Source organism: Moschus berezovskii, chromosome 3 (genome assembly GCF_049115385.1).
Source record: "Moschus berezovskii isolate FMDL1 chromosome 3, NW_MosBer_1.0, whole genome shotgun sequence".
Classification (NCBI taxonomy): Eukaryota; Metazoa; Chordata; class Mammalia; order Artiodactyla; family Moschidae; genus Moschus; species Moschus berezovskii.
This window is the reverse complement of record NC_142462.1, coordinates 96,672,328-96,689,937: the sequence shown is the minus strand read 5'-3', so window position 1 is coordinate 96,689,937 and position 17,610 is coordinate 96,672,328. Positions and strand designations below refer to the sequence as shown.

Below are 17,610 nucleotides of genomic sequence, written 5' to 3'. Positions count from 1 at the left end.
CATTTATCTTTCAAGTATCTAGACGCTGTCCTGATGATGGAAGTGCTTAAGGCCATAGGCCTGACCTTGTGGCTCAGTAATAAAGAATCCATCTGCCAATGCAGGAGACATGGGTTCAATCCCTGGTCTGGGAAGATCCCACATGCCTTGGAGCAACTAAGCCCATGTGCCTTAGCTGCTGGGTCTGTGCTGTAGAGCCAGGGAGTTGCAACTATTGAGGCCACATGCCACAACTCCTGAAGCCCATGTGCCTTAGAGCCCTTACTTTGCAACAAGAGGAGCCATGGCAATGAGAAGCCTCAGCACTACAACTAGAGAGTGGCCCCCGCTCATTGCAACTAGAGAAAGCCCGAGTGCAGCAACAAAGAGCCAGCACAGCCAAAAATAAATTTTAAAAGAAATTATAAAAAGAAAGAAAATAATCATAGACATGTTATAGTTTTCATTGAGTAGTAGCACAAATGCTCCTCATCCCTAAATGGTGTTTTTTAAGTGGTAATTGTGGGAAGATCCCATGATTGAATAATTCCGGGATACACCATTACAGCAATTAAACCGATTCCTTTACTGTAAACCTTCTCAGACCTCACGGTTGCACTTAGAACCTCCAACAAGTTCTCATGATTTGTGGTATTCAAAAATAAAATGCATGGGCTGTTTCACCCTTCTTGTTGGGGTTTGTCGCAGAACCGTTGCTCCTTAAAATACGGTGGTAGCCGGTAAATCATCTTTACTCAAATTTGTGCAGATGAAATGGATATTAAAATGCCAGAAGTAGTCTGTTTTGGTCTTACAGGCCTCTGAAATGTTGTATGATACTGAGAAAAGGGCTACAAAATACTTAAACTGTCTGCTGCCCTGTCAAGGGAAGGGAAGCGCCCATGTCGGAATATTTAGGCAGGTCCCCTCTGTGATATTTTCTCTTCTGCGCAAATACCCAACTCTGCAACCCAGTTCTGTACTCTTCCTCTCAGACTTTTCTTGAAATACAGTGGAATCATCCTTTCCCTTCATGGAAACTAATTTATTCCCTGAACTACCCCAAAAGCCACCAGAGATTATAGAAAATGGATGGGTAATACTGTGCATCCCTCTTGTTCTACAGTTGTCTTTTCAGAGCATCTGCCTCACTTTAGACCTTGGTTCAGTCAATTAAGAATCCACTGTGATGCAGAAGACTGCCTGTAATTCAGGAGACCCGGGTTCAATCCCTGGATTGGGAAGATCCCCTGGTGAACAAAATGGCAGTTCACTCCAATATTCTTGCCTGGGAAATCCCATGGACAGAGGAGCCAGGCGGGCTACAGTCCATGGGGTCACAAGAGTCAGGCAGGACTTAATGACTCAACCACCACCTCACTTAGAGTTTATGTTGTGCTCATTATGGAAGGAATTGGTAATCATGACAAGATGTCACATATACGGAAAGGGTTCTGTTTGTTTTAAAATGCTTAATGTGCCAGATTGATGGATAGTACAAATTATAAAATCCCTTAGTTCATGAAGTAAGTGAGTGAAATTAATTTTACAGGCCTTAATATGTATAGGATCTATTTTTTGGATGAATCTGCCCTTCACAAAAGGTATCTTGTGTGTATGTGTGTGCACAGGCATGCACATGTGCACACGTAATGGCTTCTGTGAAAACAGAATATGACCAATAGACAGATGTAAGATCAGGCTACTAAGCATGAATGAATGGCATAAAGTTCTGTTATACGATTGTTTTTTAAGAATTTTTCAGGTAATAATTAATATAGACACAACTGCTTGTGGCGTTCAAATGCTTTTTATGTAATACCAGAAGGAAGGTCTTTGTCATAATTCATTTAGCAGTATCTTATATTTTAAAAAGTAGATCTACTCTTGAACTATGCTTTATAATTTATTCATATCTTAAACTTATTTCTCCTAACACTCTATTTTTATTAAAATCATGTAAATTCAATAACTACAGGCCTCAGGAAAAAATGAAAATATGTATTAATTCTTGGTACATGAGCATACCCTTCCTTCTCATTGGAACAACTTTAATATATTAAGCAAAGAGTTAAACGCCAGTTAACATTCAAATTAGAAAACTGGTCTTCTTTGTTAGAATTTTAAATAACCACATTTTAACATCATTATTATCAATGTCAAAGAGGCAATGTTATTTTTACTTTTATTATCTCAGGGAAAAAAATCTCTTCTTAAGATTTAAAGCACTTCATTTTACTAATAATAGCGTTCAGGTAAACACTAAAAATTTTCTGCTTAGTATAAACACACAGTAACTTTTGTTAGAGATCTTTTTACCCAGAATTCTTGACTATAATTCCTGCTACTGTTTGCTTTTCAAAAATTTTCTATTTTACCTAATAGTGCATTATAGGTGAAGATCAGTGCACTGATCTTTTTCCAAATAGTGCATGCCATATTAATACTAATAAGTAATAATAATAATATATGTGATATTATTAATTCATGAATTGTTATAATCCTATATAACTGATATTTTCTATTCTTCATCGCACTCATTCATATTTTTAGCATTTATGTATTGAGTGTTAATCATATGCCAGCTACTGTTCAGGGCACTAGTAGTACAGCACAGAGGAGACAAATGTATAACATGTTAGACGACATCAGTCATCTAATATACAATGGCAAACGCTGAAGAGGCCTGTGGAAATGGCAGATGACACTCTTACATCAGGTGGTTAGAGATGACCTCGTTAATCCTGAGTCATGTCACTAGAGATGAGAATGAAGGAAGTGAGAAAGCCATGTGTGTGCCTAGGGAAAGGCTCCTGGGCGGTGGCAGCTTCACATGAAAGGCCATGAAGCAAAGCGCGCTTCCTGTGTTTGAAAACTGGGGTGTGGAGGCCAGCATGGCTGCAGTGAAGGGACTTGCCTTGAGCAGGCAGAGAAGAGCAGAGTGGGCTTTTGGCTTTTACAGTGAGTGTTACCTCTGCAGGGATATGACTCCTGCTGGAAAATGGCTCACAGTAGTGTGCAGCCAATATTCTGATAAAGAAAAGACTGAAAGAGAGAGACCATGTTCGCTGGAGTCATAGCCGGGGGAGAGCTGTGATGAACGACAGCCACAAGGATAGCAGCAGAAGTGGTCGGGGTAGTCAGTCCTGAGTATGTTTTGAACATGTAGCTGCCAAATTAATTTATAAACTTAGCTTGTAAAACTATTTTAAATCTCCCCTTACCCTGAGTCTACTAGGTAAATGTTCGTAAATATGACTGGTTTGAATCTCTCTCAAGGCTTCTGTGAGTACCTATGTTGTAATGTATGAAAGAGCAAATTTTAGGATTTCCTTTGTTAAGGTCTGTTTTAACTGAATTACTGATGTGACAGTAGGTATTTTAAATTGTATTGATATTTAAGCTCTCTGCCTATACAAGTAACAAAAAATATGTGATGTAAATAAGTGTGTTTAAAGAAGTTCCACCGTTGTTGCTTCTCAAATATAGCTTCCAATTTTTATTAGGGGTTTCTTTTATTGCTCTGTATTTTCTTTTTAAAACATAGAGCAAGGAGTACCCTGGAAGTCCATTGGTTAAGACTCCATGCTTCCACTGCAGGAGGCACAAGTTCGATCCCTGGGTGCGAAACTAAGATCCCATATGCCTCAGTTCAGTTCAGTTCAGTCGCTCAGTCGTGTCCGACTCTCCGTGACCCCATGAATCACAGCACGCCAGGCCTCCCTGTCCATCACCAACTCCCGGAGTCCACTCAAACTCATGTCCACAGAGTCGGTGATGCCATCCAACCATCTCATTCTCTGTCGTCCCCTTCTCCTCCTGCCCCCAACCTTTCCCAGCATCAGAGTCTTTTCCAGTGAGTCAACTCGTCGCATGATGTGGCCAAAGTATTGCAGTTTCAGCTTTAGCATCAGTCCTTCCAATGAACACCCGGGATTGATCTCCTTTAGAATGGACTGGTTGGATCTCCTTGCAGTCCAAGGGACTCTCAAGAGTCTTCTCCAGCACCACAGTTCAAAAGCATCAATTCTTCGGCGATCAGCTTTCTTCACAGTCCAACTGTCACATCCACACATGACTACGAGAAAAACCATAGCCTTGACTAGACGGACCTCTGTTGGCAAAGTAATGTCTCTGCTTTTTAATATGCTATCTAGGTTGGTCATAACTTTCCTTCCAAGGAGTAAGCGTCTTTTAATTTCATGGCTGCAATCAGCATCTGCAGTGATTTTGGAGCCCCAAAAAATAAAGTCTGACACTGTTTCCACTGTTTTTCCACCCCGTGAAGTGATGGGAGCAGATGCCATGATCTTTGTTTTCTGAATGTTGAGCTTCAAGCCAACCTTTCACTCTCCTCTTTCACTTTCATCAAGAGGCTTTTGAGTTCCTCTTCACTTTCTGCCAAAAGGGTAGTGTCATCTGCATATCTGAGGTTATTGATATTTCTCCCAGAAATCTTGATTCCAGCTTGTGCTTCTTCCAGCCCAGCGTTCCTAATGATGTACTCTGCATATAAGTTAAATAAGCAAGGTGACAATATACAGCCTTGACGTACTCCTTTTCCTATTTGGAACCAGTCTGTTGTTCCATGTACAGTTCTGACTGTTGCTTCCTGATCTGCACACAGGTTTCTCAAGAGGCAGGTCAGGTGGTCTGGGATTCCCATCTCTTTCAGAATGTTCCACAGTTTATTGTGATCCACACAGTCAAAGGCTTTGGCATAGTCAATGAAGCAGAAATAGATGTTTTTCTGGAACTCTCTTGCTTTCTCCATGATCCACCGGATGTTGGCAATTTGATCTCTGGTGCCTCTGCCTTTTCTAAAACCTGCTTGAACATCTGGGATTTCATGGTTCACCTATTGCTGAAGCCTGGCTTGGAGAATTTTCAGCATGACTTTACTAGAGTGTGAGATGAGTGCAATTGTATGGTAGTTTGAGCATTCTTTGGCATTGCCTTTCTTTGGGATTGGAATGAAGACTGACCTTTTCAGTCCTGTGGCCATTGCTGAGTTTTCCAAATTTGCAGGCATATTGAGTGCAGCACTTTCACAGCATCATCTTTCGAGATTTGAAATAGCTCAACTGGAATTCCATCACCTCCACTAGCTTTGTTCGTAGTGATGCTTTCTAAGGCCCACTTGACTTCACATTCCAAGATGTCTGGCTCTAGGTCAGTGATCACGTTATCGTGACTATCTTGGTCGTGAAGATCTTTTTTGTACAGTTCTTCTGTGTATTCTTGCCACCTCTTCTTAATATCTTCTGCTTCTGTTAGGTCCATACCATTTCTGTTCTTTATCGAGCCCATCTTTGCATGAAATGTTCCCTTGGAATCTCTGATTTTCTTGAAGAGATCTCTTGTTTTTCCTATTCTGTTGTTTTCCTCTATTTCTTTGCACTGATCACTGAGGAAGGCTTTCTTATCTCTCCTTGCCATTCTTTGGAACTCTGCATTCAGATGCTTATATCTTTCCTTTTCTCCTTTGCTTTTCGCTTCTCTTTTCACAGCTATTTGTAAGGCCTCCTCAGACAGCCATTTTGCTTTTTTGCATTTCTTTTCCATGGGGATGGTCTTGGTCCCTGTCTCCTGTACAGTGTCACGAACCTCCGTCCAGAGTTCGTCAGGCACTCTATCATATCTAGTCATGATGCAGCAAAAAAAAAAAAAAAAAAAAAATATATATATATATATAGAGAGAGAGAGAGAGGAAAGACATTAATGCATGGGCACTAAAAGCCCTGGATTTGGAATGTAAAAGACCTACGTTCAGGTCAAGGATCCTTTCCTTACAAGCTGTGTGATCTTAAGGAAGTCACCTAACCTCCCTGAGTCTCAATAGCCTCGTCTCTTGGGGGCTAGAGAGAAGATTACTGTGTTCAGCCTATGTTACTATACATGTAAAACAGCACAGTACCCAGTGCATTGATCATTACTGTGTTTGTTTTAATAACAATCATGACAAGAAGCTATTAATGACACAGAAGTATTTGCATTTTCTGGGAAGAATAACTTTAGAAGGAGTTGTTACTTTGGGGCTTGACTACAGCACAGTTGCCATTTAGCCTCAATATTTTAGATATAGAAGGCCACTTCATACATCTGATATTTAGTACATAGTCTGGTATATTGGTGTATACATAGTCGGGTATATTTGGTCTTCACTTATAGCTCAGACAGTAAAGAATCCACTTGCAGTGCAGGAAACCCCAGTTTGATCCCTGGCTTGGGAAGATCCCCTGGAGAAGGGATAGGTTACCTACTCCAGCATTCTTGGGCTTCCCTAGTGGCTCAGAAGGTGAAGAATCCACTTGCAATGTGGGAGACCTGGGCTTGATCCCTGGGTTGGGAAGATTCCCCTGGAGAAGGGAACGACTACCGACTCCAGTATTTTTGCCTGGAGAATTCTGTGGACAGAGGATTCTGGCAGGCTACAATCCATGGGATCACAAAGAGTCAGACACCACTGAGTAACTTTCACTCACTGACATATACACTAAAATAAGGACATGTGAATAAGAGTAGGTCCAAAATATGAAATGTATTTAACCTGTCAGAGGTGTACCTAATTTAGTAATAAGTTCAGTAAAATGACAGCCCTTCAGTATGAATAACAGTCTGTATCTCAGTGAAGGTGACACAAGTGACATCCACCTGACTAACTTTTCTCAGTCTTTACTGACTGAACCCCTGGCTCCATTCAGTCAGGTAGGCAGTGTGCCCCAGTGAAGGTTCATATCACCTGACGACATATACTATCACTGTGGATTAGTCTCCTTGGATAGTTGAAACAAACAGTAAAATTCACTCAAATATAATCACGTGGCATCTGTTAGAGAGCCAGATCAAGGGCTGTGTCAGTCATCAGAACAAAAAAAGATAAGGGCTTTCCTTTTTTCATCAAGTTTGCATAGATGTATTTAGTGAAATAACCACCTACAACTTGGTGGTATGAGTTTTTATGCTATGTATTAATAATAACATAGTGTTGTTAACAGTTTTTATCTACCCGAATTCCCAAATTAATTAATTATATAGATAAAACTCTCCAGTTCAACTTCTGTGATCATTGGTAATAGTCATTCTTGGGTTATAGTCTGGGTTTTGTGCTGTTATTTGCTTGATAGGTAATAACTCCAAAGTAACATGTGAAAAACTCCTTTGCTAAATTATTATAAACCATTGGGGTTAGCTCATAGTTCATTGCTCTAGAATTTAAAATCAGGCGTACACACCGAGAAAACCAGAATTGAAAGAAACACATGTACTCCAATGTTCATTACAGCACTGTTTATAATAGTGATGACATGGAAGCAACCTAGATGTCCATCTGCAGACGAAAGGATAAGAAAGCTTTGGTACATATACACAATGGAGTATTTTTCAACCATCAAAAAGAATGCATTTGAATCAGTTCTAATGAGGTGGATGAAACTGGAGCCTATTATACACAGTGAAGTAAGCCAGAAAGAAAAAATCAATACAGTATACTAACGCATATATATGGAATTTAGAAAGATGGTAACCTTAACCCTGTATACGAGACAGCAAAAGAGACATAGGTGTATAGAACAGTCTTTGGGACTCCGTGGGAGAGGGTGAAGGTGGGATGATTTGGGAGAATGGCATTGAAGCATGTATATTATCATATGTGAAACAAATCACCAGTCCAGGTTCGACGCATGATACAGGATACTTGGGGCTGGTGCACGGGGATGACCTGGAGGGAGGATATGGGGAGGAGGGAGGTGGGAGGGAGGTTCAAGAAGGGGAACACATGTACACCCGGGGCAGATTCATGTCAATGTATGGCAAAACCAACCAATATATTATTGTAAAGTAATTAGCCTCCAAGAAAAAAAATTAAAAAATAAAAATAAATAAATTTTAAAAATAAATAAAATCACACTTTTGTTTTTCTTTCTTAAAAATTTTGAAAGACCAATATTTTGCCATTAGTTTTTTTTTTTTTTTCCCCTGCGGTTAACTTTCAAACTGCATTTTGATGGATCAGAATGAAATATAATTATAGATAATATTTTCAAAGCATAAATTCAAGCAAGATACAACTTTCTGAAATAATAAATTATTTACTTTGTTTTAGAAAAATATTCTCAGACTTTAATGATAGCTGTTTTTTCTGATATGAATAGAAGGTCTTTAAGCCAGTCTGATTCATGTATAATCTTAGAATTAATTGCTTTTATCCTACTTATAAGTATCAAAAAGGCACACACACATATGTATATGTCTTTTTGTAAAAACCAGTTGGAATAGCAAATACAAATCTTGTTGGGAAAGTTATTTTTAATATCCATTTTTTTCATAATCCTCACTTCTACCTATTTTACACATAAACATTAAAAATTAGTAAGTTCAAATGATAAGTCTTTGGGAATTAAAATATAATATTAAAAAAATTAATTGGATGAAGAATAATTGGTGCTAAGAAATGCAAAAGATTCATTTTGTTGAACTGTATAAATAAATAAGGTTAATGCAAAAGTCCTATATCTTTTCCTCTGTTTTTAACAAAGACAGTTAAATTCACATATTGAAAATTTTAGATGAGTGCTTGTCCGACTCAGCAACTGAACTGATACTACCAGATACTTAAATTGATACAGTGTAAATTCTGAATCCATGCTATTAGATATATTTTACGTTTTCAATTCTGATCTCTTAGTAAAAGAATACTTCTGTTCAGTCATCACCTTTATTTCATAAGCATATTTGGTTAAGCACAAAAATCTTGAAACATAAGTAGAGTTTCTTCTCTGTGTGTTTTCATTCAAATATTTATATTTAATTTATATTTAAAGAAAAAATAAATAGAGCAATAAACCACTACATGTATCCAAAATGTCTTTTCCTTATAGCAATTAAAATTAAATCTCTAATTTCACATTAGCTCAAATATTATTTGGAAGAGAAGCAGTTAAGACATTTTAGCTTACATTCAGTATATTCTTTATAATAATTCCATTCAGGATATTTAATTGGTCAACTGTTTGGTATCACTATAAAACACTTTTCATTGCCATTCTCAAGGACTAGTTATTGTTTTCTGGATCTGAAAACTATTTATTGTTATCCTTTGCCTTGAAGGCTCTCTAAAAGAGAATAAATCCCTTCCATTCATTCCAGGTCAAAATATGCAGCAAACGACTGCAAACACCTCCAATAAAATTTCACTGTAGACATAAGCTTTATGTATACTGTGAACCGTTATGCATTTTCCTTTATTATTTGGATTTTTCAGGGAAATAGAAAAATATAAAATATATTCATTTTCTATCACTAAAATTACTGATTCTACTCTTTTTTCAGGCCTGATGGAATCGGAACTGTTTCAGTGGAAGAAAAGGAGAGATTTGAGGAGATAAAGGAAAGACTCTCTTCCCTTTTAGAGAATCAGATAAGCCATTTCAGGTATATACTCCATTAGTACAAGTGTTTGCTTGCTTAAATCACTCAATCGTCTAATCTCCTACAAATGTGGATTATGTTGTTCTACTTCTGCTCAAGAACTATCAGCTTCTCCTCCATTGCTTGAAAGGTATGATCTACACATTCTTCCATCTGTGGTCTCCTTCTCAACCTGCCTTTCAATTTTCACAACTCATTAGGTAGACCCCACCCCCTGCAATATCCATTCCACTCACATTGTCTTCTCAGCCTTGCATAAGCTGTTCCCTCAGCTCTGCGCACGTTTACCCCCTCCTCCTGCATCACCAGCCAAGGAGACTTTCTCATTTATTTCAACAGAGAGTGGAAAACCTGAAGTCTTTTATTGTTCATCATCTGTACTATGCCCTAGTCACCCATCACCTAGTAAGGACATATATTTCTTAAGTCCTTAGTTATCCTTTTATTTACGTTCTGTGAGAATAAGGACCACAGTGCAACTGGCGCAGTTTCTCAGTCAAAAAAATCAAGTACTGACACTAAGAAACATTTGCAGGATGAAGGATAAATATCTTGATAATATTCCTTTTTTTCCCTGATTATAGAGAGCTTAATAGAACTTAACAGTCAAAAACAGAATTATGCCTTTTTCTATTACTCTCATCATTAGATCCTATAAAATGCTGCCATGTCTTTGTATTGTATCTTATAGCACATCTGTCGTGTTGTGGGTATGTAATTTGGAATCATTTCATATGAACTTATTGAAAAATAAATTTAGTTAATTTCACCCTCAACAGTTTGAAAACACTGTGATTTAACCATGTGAACAGTGTATGGCTGCTCTGAGTCTTGGTTTCCTTATTTGTAATATGAAAAGCTTAGACTCTGTGATTTTTTAAAATGACCCTTAAGGAAAAAATTATCATAGGATATACTATTCATCTGTTTCCCTGCATTAGTGATTTCAGCTGGAGCTGGTACCACCAACTTAAGATAAGTGAATCAAGGAGGATTTACTTTGTCATGATAATTGGGCCTGGGGCAGTCATTCATTGCCGTATTTAGAAATGCTATGCATGAGACAGAATTATTGGAGAATTATGAGAATTATTCTGTCCAAAAGGCCAATAAATTCACATTAGCAAACACATTTGCAGAGGATATTTATGCATTTGCTGCCAAAATTAGTATCTTTCAGGTTGTATAGACACCTTGTGTATAGACACATTATGTATGTCATTTAATGAAAATATGTAGTTTTTCTGTTGTTGGCATTATTGAGACACAGCTCATCATTCAGTTGAATATCTGTATCAAGAACTATATAAGTCCCCATGGTTATTTGTAGTACTGCCCAGATCCCACCTCATACTGGTTTAAACAAATAGATGTATATGTTCACTTACACTCAGGTCTCAGGTAAGGTGAACTTCAATACAGGCTGAATTTAGTAGCCAGAGCTCCATTTCTTTGTGTTTCTCACATGGCTGCCTTTTTTCATGGTGTAGCTTTAGCCCTAGATGGGAAGCAAGACCAGGAATTCCTGACCTCACATTCATACATGGAGGTTTAAAGGGAAGCTAGTAGAGGCTCTCTCTTTCTGCGATTCTCTCTTAAGATGGAAAGTTGCCTTAGAAGATCCTAGCAAACCACCTCTGATATCTCATTTGACCCGATAGGTCACAGACCTGGTCCTTAACCCAACCCAGGGCCAGAGGAAGCCCACGCACTAGGTGCTTACACACTGAGAAGCCATGGGACCACCCTGCTTGAGTCAGTCTGGGCAGAACCAGCCCGCCAGGGGCCTCCCACCACAGTAGGAGTTGTGAAGTGTGAAAGAGTTAGTTGCTCAGTTGTGTCCCACTCTTTGCGACCCCATGGACTATAACCTGCCAGGCTCCTCTCTCCATGGGATTTTTTCCAGATGAGAATTCTGGAGTGGGTTGCCATTTCCTTCTCCAGGTGATCTTCCCAACCCAGGGATCGAACCCAAGTCTCCTGCATTGCAGGCAGATTCTTTACCATCTGAGCCAGCAGAATGACTATTGTCCACATCATTGTATTCATTTCCTCTCTCTCACGGTTTTATTTCTCTACTTTTCTGTGTAAAATCTGTAAAGATGTACTCGAATTCTTTTTCATTTTTATCTCTTTGATGTACTAAAGATAAGAGCTAAACCAAACTCCTCTAGATATTTTGGGTTGACTTTTATATTCCCTTTTGATATATGTAGAGTTTGTATAAATTTTATAAGTTTTGTTTTTCCTGAGTCCATAGAAAACTGGATGAGAGGAAATGAAGTTAAAATAAAACAGAAGAAATTTTAGGTTTCCACATAGACAAATTTGGAAGCATATTCAAATTATCCATAAAGATTTTCCTAAGGATTCTATCAAATGATCTTCTTTAGCCACTTATCAATACACTAAAATTTAGAGAGAACATAAATTACTTATCAACTCACACTAAAGAATAGCCAGAGTACTATTAATAACTCTTGCATAAAAATTTTATTCAAGCCCAACTGTGTTTCAGAAATGAATTTCAAAGACACAGATAAAGTAAGGCAAATTAAACATAAATGAGGGACTTCTGGTTAAAGACAGCAGATTAAATGCATGTCTGGCTCAGCTTCCTAACAGAACCTAACCAAAACAACAAAACAGTATTTTTCAGGAGATAGAAACCTACAAAGACAAGAGTAAAAGAGGAAGAAGTGGAAAAAAGTTTAAAATGTGGAAGTCAGATGAATGGGTGGTATCTAATTTAGCCACCCAGGAAAAGCTGGATCATAAACTGGAAGTAGGGAAAAAGAAGCAATCTGATTTATGTCATACAATCGCCAAAACATTTGGAACTGCCAGCTGTAAACCCTCCTGGAAATTAAGAGTAGGATGATTTGCTGTAAATCTGCTTAAGACACACTTAGATCCCCAGATCTCTTTTCCAACTCATCAGCTAGGTTGCTGCCCTTCCCCTTCCCTAGCAGAGCACTGCAGGTTTTTTTTTTTCCCTAGAGAGGGTAAAATTAGAGGGTGCCTGGGCTGAGGTGGAGGAGGGGAGGAAGCAGGCGCAGTTGGAGTTCAGGATTATATAGAAACATGGGGATTAAATAAATGTTTATTCTGAAATCTGAGACTCACAGCCTTCTCCTTCTACCTCACGCATTTAGCGCCCAAAATGCTGGCAGGCAGGCAAGCAGGCTTATGCCATCCATACATATTACAAGTGTTTCCCCCTGGGACTCTGACTAACACAAGAGAAAAGACCTAAAGCTGTGAAAAATAAAGACTCCCACAAAACAGCTCAGCTCTAGTCCCTGTCAGCAAAGACCACAGTCTACACAGACCCACTTAGGTGCGTATAGCTTCTGTTCAGTTATTTAATAATGCAGTTTTGAAAATGATCAGCCAGCCAAGGTAAGGCTTCAGATATTTGAGGAAAGTATTTACTGTAGGACTCAAAGCCCAAACAAGTCATACAAAACAGCAGCTTGGGGAAAAACACAGACTATATGGGAAAAAGAAAATGGTGGAGGAGGTGGTGGGAATCTATCATTAATAAATTTGGAGAGATTTGAGAATATAGAGCGTTTATGAAACAAAAACAAGATTTTTTTAAAAAATCTTAGGGAAAAATAAGACCTCTTAGAAATTGATGCAGATGACACAAATAATACGTACACACTATTGAGAAATTAAGTTAATGAAACCTTCCAAAAAGTAGGAGAGTGAGAAGGATAGGAAAATAAGAATACAGTTGGCCCTTCCTGTCCTCAGGTTTCACATCCCTGGCTGGATCGATTTGGATTAGTTGAATCTGCACATATACAAGGCCGATTGTACTGCACCATTTTATAGAAGGGAATTGAGTATCTGTGGATTTTAGCATCCATGGGGGTCCTGGAATCAATCCCCCACAGATACTGTGGGGCAGCTCTATGAAGACAGGAAAAATGAAGGATCTGCTTAGGCGTTTCATCATCATAAATAATAGGAATTCCAGAAACAGTTAAGGCTAAAGGTAGGAAATTATCAATAAAGTTATTCTAAACAATTTTCCAGAATTAAGAGACATAAGTGTTCACGTTAAAAGAGTTCATTGAGTACCAGGCACAATGAATTAAAATAGACACTCATTAGAGTATGTTCTTATGAATTTTCACAATCTTGGATATAAAAGTGGGGATCCCAAAGCGCAAAAAAAATCCAGAATCAAAATTACTTCTCAGCACTGATTTGTTCTACAACAGATTTTTGTTTGTTTTGTACATTTATTTCATATTTATTTTGAAATTATTTTATCTTTACAGAAGTGTTTCAGAGAGAGGACAGAAAGTTCCTATATATGCATCTCCCAGGTTCATCTAAAATTAACATTTTATATGATAACTTTAAAAATTATATTGACACATACAATAACTTATTAAAGCCTACTATGTGCCAGGCAGTGAACAAATTTTTTTAAATGATCCTTTTCTTCAGCTTTCATTTTGATGGGAGGAGCAGTACTGATATTCAGAAAGCAATGCATCAGTGACTTCACAATTTTGAGAAAAAAATTATTTCCAGCCTAAAATTATATACTAGTAAATGTCTCCATTAGGGGTAGAAAGAAAAGAAGAAAGTGAAGTCGCTCAGTCATGTTCGACTCTTTGCCACCCCATGGACTGTAGCTTACCAGGCTCCTTCATCCATGGGATTTTCCAGGCAAGAATATTGGAGTGGGTTGCCATTTTCTTCTCCAGGGATCTTCCCCACCCAGGAATTGAACCCAGGTCTCCCGCATTATTGGCAGACACTTTACCATCTGAGCCACCAGGGAAGCCATTAAGGGTAGTGGTAGAATAATATTATTTTCAGAATATCATAAAATAATGATACATTCAAAACACGTGCTTCCCATATTCCCTTTCTGGAGAATGAAATTTACCAAGACAAAGGAGAAGACAAAGAGGGAAAATTAAGATGTCTGTAACAGGAAATCAATGTGGAAGAAGAAGGAATCTTCATAGTGGTAGCTAGTAGAAAATCCCAAAGTGAAGCTGGGCCTAGAAAGGAAATAGTTCTGACCAGAGTAGTTCAGAAAATTCTTCAAGAAGGTCAAAGTGACAGACCATTGAAATATTTTAACATGTCGAGAGAAGTTGTATTAAACTAAGTGTATAAAAAAGAAAACAGAGACAAATTTAGCAAAGTATTAATTATAAACAAAATAGTGGCACATAGAAAATAATCATATTAAATACATCTCAGTTATCTAGGACATTTATATAATTAATGTAGATAGTGAATTTAAGTCAAACCCACAGAAATGATGTAACTGCATCAGAAAGGTAGAAGGAACCGAAATTATGTTTAGGGTGATACAAAATGGTCCTTAAAAAAAGCAACTTTACATCCAAGATGGAATAATGGGATGTTTACCTTCTACCTGAAACGATTTTTTAAAGACAAAATATGTGGGAAAAAATGCTTTTCAAGCTAGTAAATATAAGACAATGAATAACAATGATTCCTTAGAGATGGGAGACAATGAAGAGGCCCTTTAATTGCCTAGCTGGACGGACTTCCCTTGTGGCTCAGCTGGTAAAGAATCTGCCTGCAATGTGGGAGACCTGGGTTTGATTCCTGGGTTGGTAAGATCCCCTGGAGAAGGGAGATGCTACCCACTCTAGTATTCTTGCCTGGAGAATTCCATGGACTGTATAGTCCATGGAATCATAAAGAGTCGAACACGACTGAGAGACTTTCACTTCACTACCAGGACAGTGTTTCTAGATTATGATCCAGGAAGAAGGAATCTGGGCAGATCCCAGTGACACCCTGACTTGAGAAGACAGAGCTAAGAGTCCAGGAAGTGCAAGGCAGCCAGAGTTTTCAACTCAAAGCTCTAAAGGAGAGAGTAGACAGACCTGAAACTATTTGCTGAGGGTCCCCCTGGAGTCTTCAGCTAAGTAATGATCTGTGCGTGAATGTGAAGAAATTGAAGTTGGGCAAAGAATTATGTGAAAGGATTATAAGGGATTCCTTTACACAGGGCTCCGGCTAGTTTCAGTTTTCAGTATCTAAAATAGAAGCCTAAATCATGAGCATCAGGTAGAATACAGACGGTTTTGCCTCAATAGTGGAAAAAAATTAGCCCTAGAATAAACACTGTCATGGTCTTTCCTAAGGAGGTTTAAAACGGAGATTCATATAATAAAACTATTTTCAAGTAATTTAACTGCCTTCCAGAACAAAATTCAAGAATGTTTAAAGGAATACAAAAGTTTTCAGCCACCAATATGGTAAAGCAACAGTGTCTAACATCCAGCAGAAATTTCTCAGCATACAAAGAAGTAGTAAAATACAACCAATAAAGAGAATAAATACAAGCAAAAATGAAAATTACACTGAAGATAGAATTAGTGAAAAACAGTATTACAATCATTATTGTTACTGCATGCCATATGTTTAAGCTGTTAAAGGCATCATGGGAAACCTACAACTAACATCATATTTAATGGTAGAAAAGGAAGAAAGAGTGGATGTTTTCCACCTTTGATCAAAAGCAAGGCAAGACTATTTACTCAAAATTCCATAATAAATGTGGTGTAGAGTCCAGTAATAGACTTACATATATTTTGGCCACCTCATGCGACGAGTTGACTCACTGGAAAAGACTCTGATGCTGGGAGGGATTGGGGGCAGGAGGAGAAGGGGACGACAGAGAATGAGATGGCTGGATGGCATCACTGACTCGATGGACATTGAGTTTGAGTGAACTCCAGGAGTTGGTGATGGACAGGGAGGCCTGGTGTGCTGTGATTCATTGGGTCGCAAAGAGTCGGACACGACTGAGTGACTGAACTGAACTGAACATATGCTCAGTTGATTTTCAACAAATGTATAAATAATTTACAAAATATACTTTATTCAACACATGAAACTGATGGTTGGATATACAAATGTAAAATAATAACCTGGATCCATACCTCACACTTGGTCCAAAATTTAATTCAAGATGAATAGACATAGAAAACAAAATCTGTGTCATTGGACTAAGCACAGATGCTTAAATGAAACACCAAAATCATGATTCATAAATGGAAAGATGTTACCCTGAATTTTATCAACATTAAGAACTTTTGATCTTCCAAAGATGCTGTAAGGCAATCTCAGAATGGGAGAAAATATTTATACAATACATATTCCTCAAAAGACTTCTATCAATAATATATAACACTTTTTTTTTTTTTTAGCTGCGCCACATGACTTGCAGAATTTCAGTTCTCTGACCAGAAACTGAACCTGGGCCACAGCAGTAAAGGCCTAGACTCCTCTGTCACCAGGGAACTCCCTATAAATAACTCTTAAAACAATAAGAAATAAAACTACCCAATAGAAAGTTGTTCTGACAGATACTTCACTGAAGATGTATGATGGTGAAAAAGCACATAAAAATATGCTCAACATCATTACTCTTTAGGGAACTATAACCTAAAGCCACACTGATTGACAGAAATGTAAAATGATACAACTCACTTTGTAAAATAGTCTGTGATTTTTGAAAAATGAAACACCTAAGGTATGACCCAGCTATTCCACTTTTAGGTATTTCCCCAAGAGAAATGATGGCATATACCCACAAAAACACTTTAATATGAATATTTATATAAGTATTTTCATAATAGCCAAATATGGAAATAAGTCTGGTGACCAAAGAATGGATAAAAAAAGTATTAGAATACTTCTGAGAAATGAAAAGGATTGAAATGTTGATGCACTGCAATAGCATGAAAGGATATCAAAAGAGCTATGTTGAGAGAAATCAGACCAAAAAAGTTCATACTGTATGATTTCTCTTAACGTGGAATTACAGAAAATATAAACTAAATGACAGTAAATGAGCAGTTGCCTGGGCCCCAGGAGTTGGAATGAAACATTGGCGGTCATGAATATGAATATTGCATTGATTGACGTGATGGGTCCACACATGTATGCCATGCATACATATTGTCAAAATTTATCAAATTGAATATAAATATGTGTAGTTTACACTTATAAATATGTGTAGTTAATTCTATATCACTTATACCTCTAAATCTATTTTTTTTTAAGTTAAGTACTTCTCTTTCATAGTGGGAAGTTAGTAGGATAATATTAAAACTGGAAAATTTGAAGTTTGAAATGTTATCATGTAGGTCAGGGATATGACATTTAAATACTGAAAGAATC

At 37.7% G+C, this 17,610-nt stretch overlaps 1 protein-coding gene across 4 annotated transcripts in view; it reads left to right on the top strand.

Annotated features, from left to right (window-relative positions):
- Window positions 1-17,610, top strand: part of CADPS2 (calcium dependent secretion activator 2) — a 593,849-nt gene that overhangs the window by 430,606 nt on the left and 145,633 nt on the right. For all 4 annotated transcript variants that reach the window (XM_055421183.2, XM_088834647.1, XM_055421182.2 and 1 more), the window contains one exon: window positions 9,310-9,411. In XM_055421183.2, the coding sequence (XP_055277158.1) occupies window positions 9,310-9,411 (102 nt within the window). The remainder of the gene's footprint in view (window positions 1-9,309; window positions 9,412-17,610) is intronic.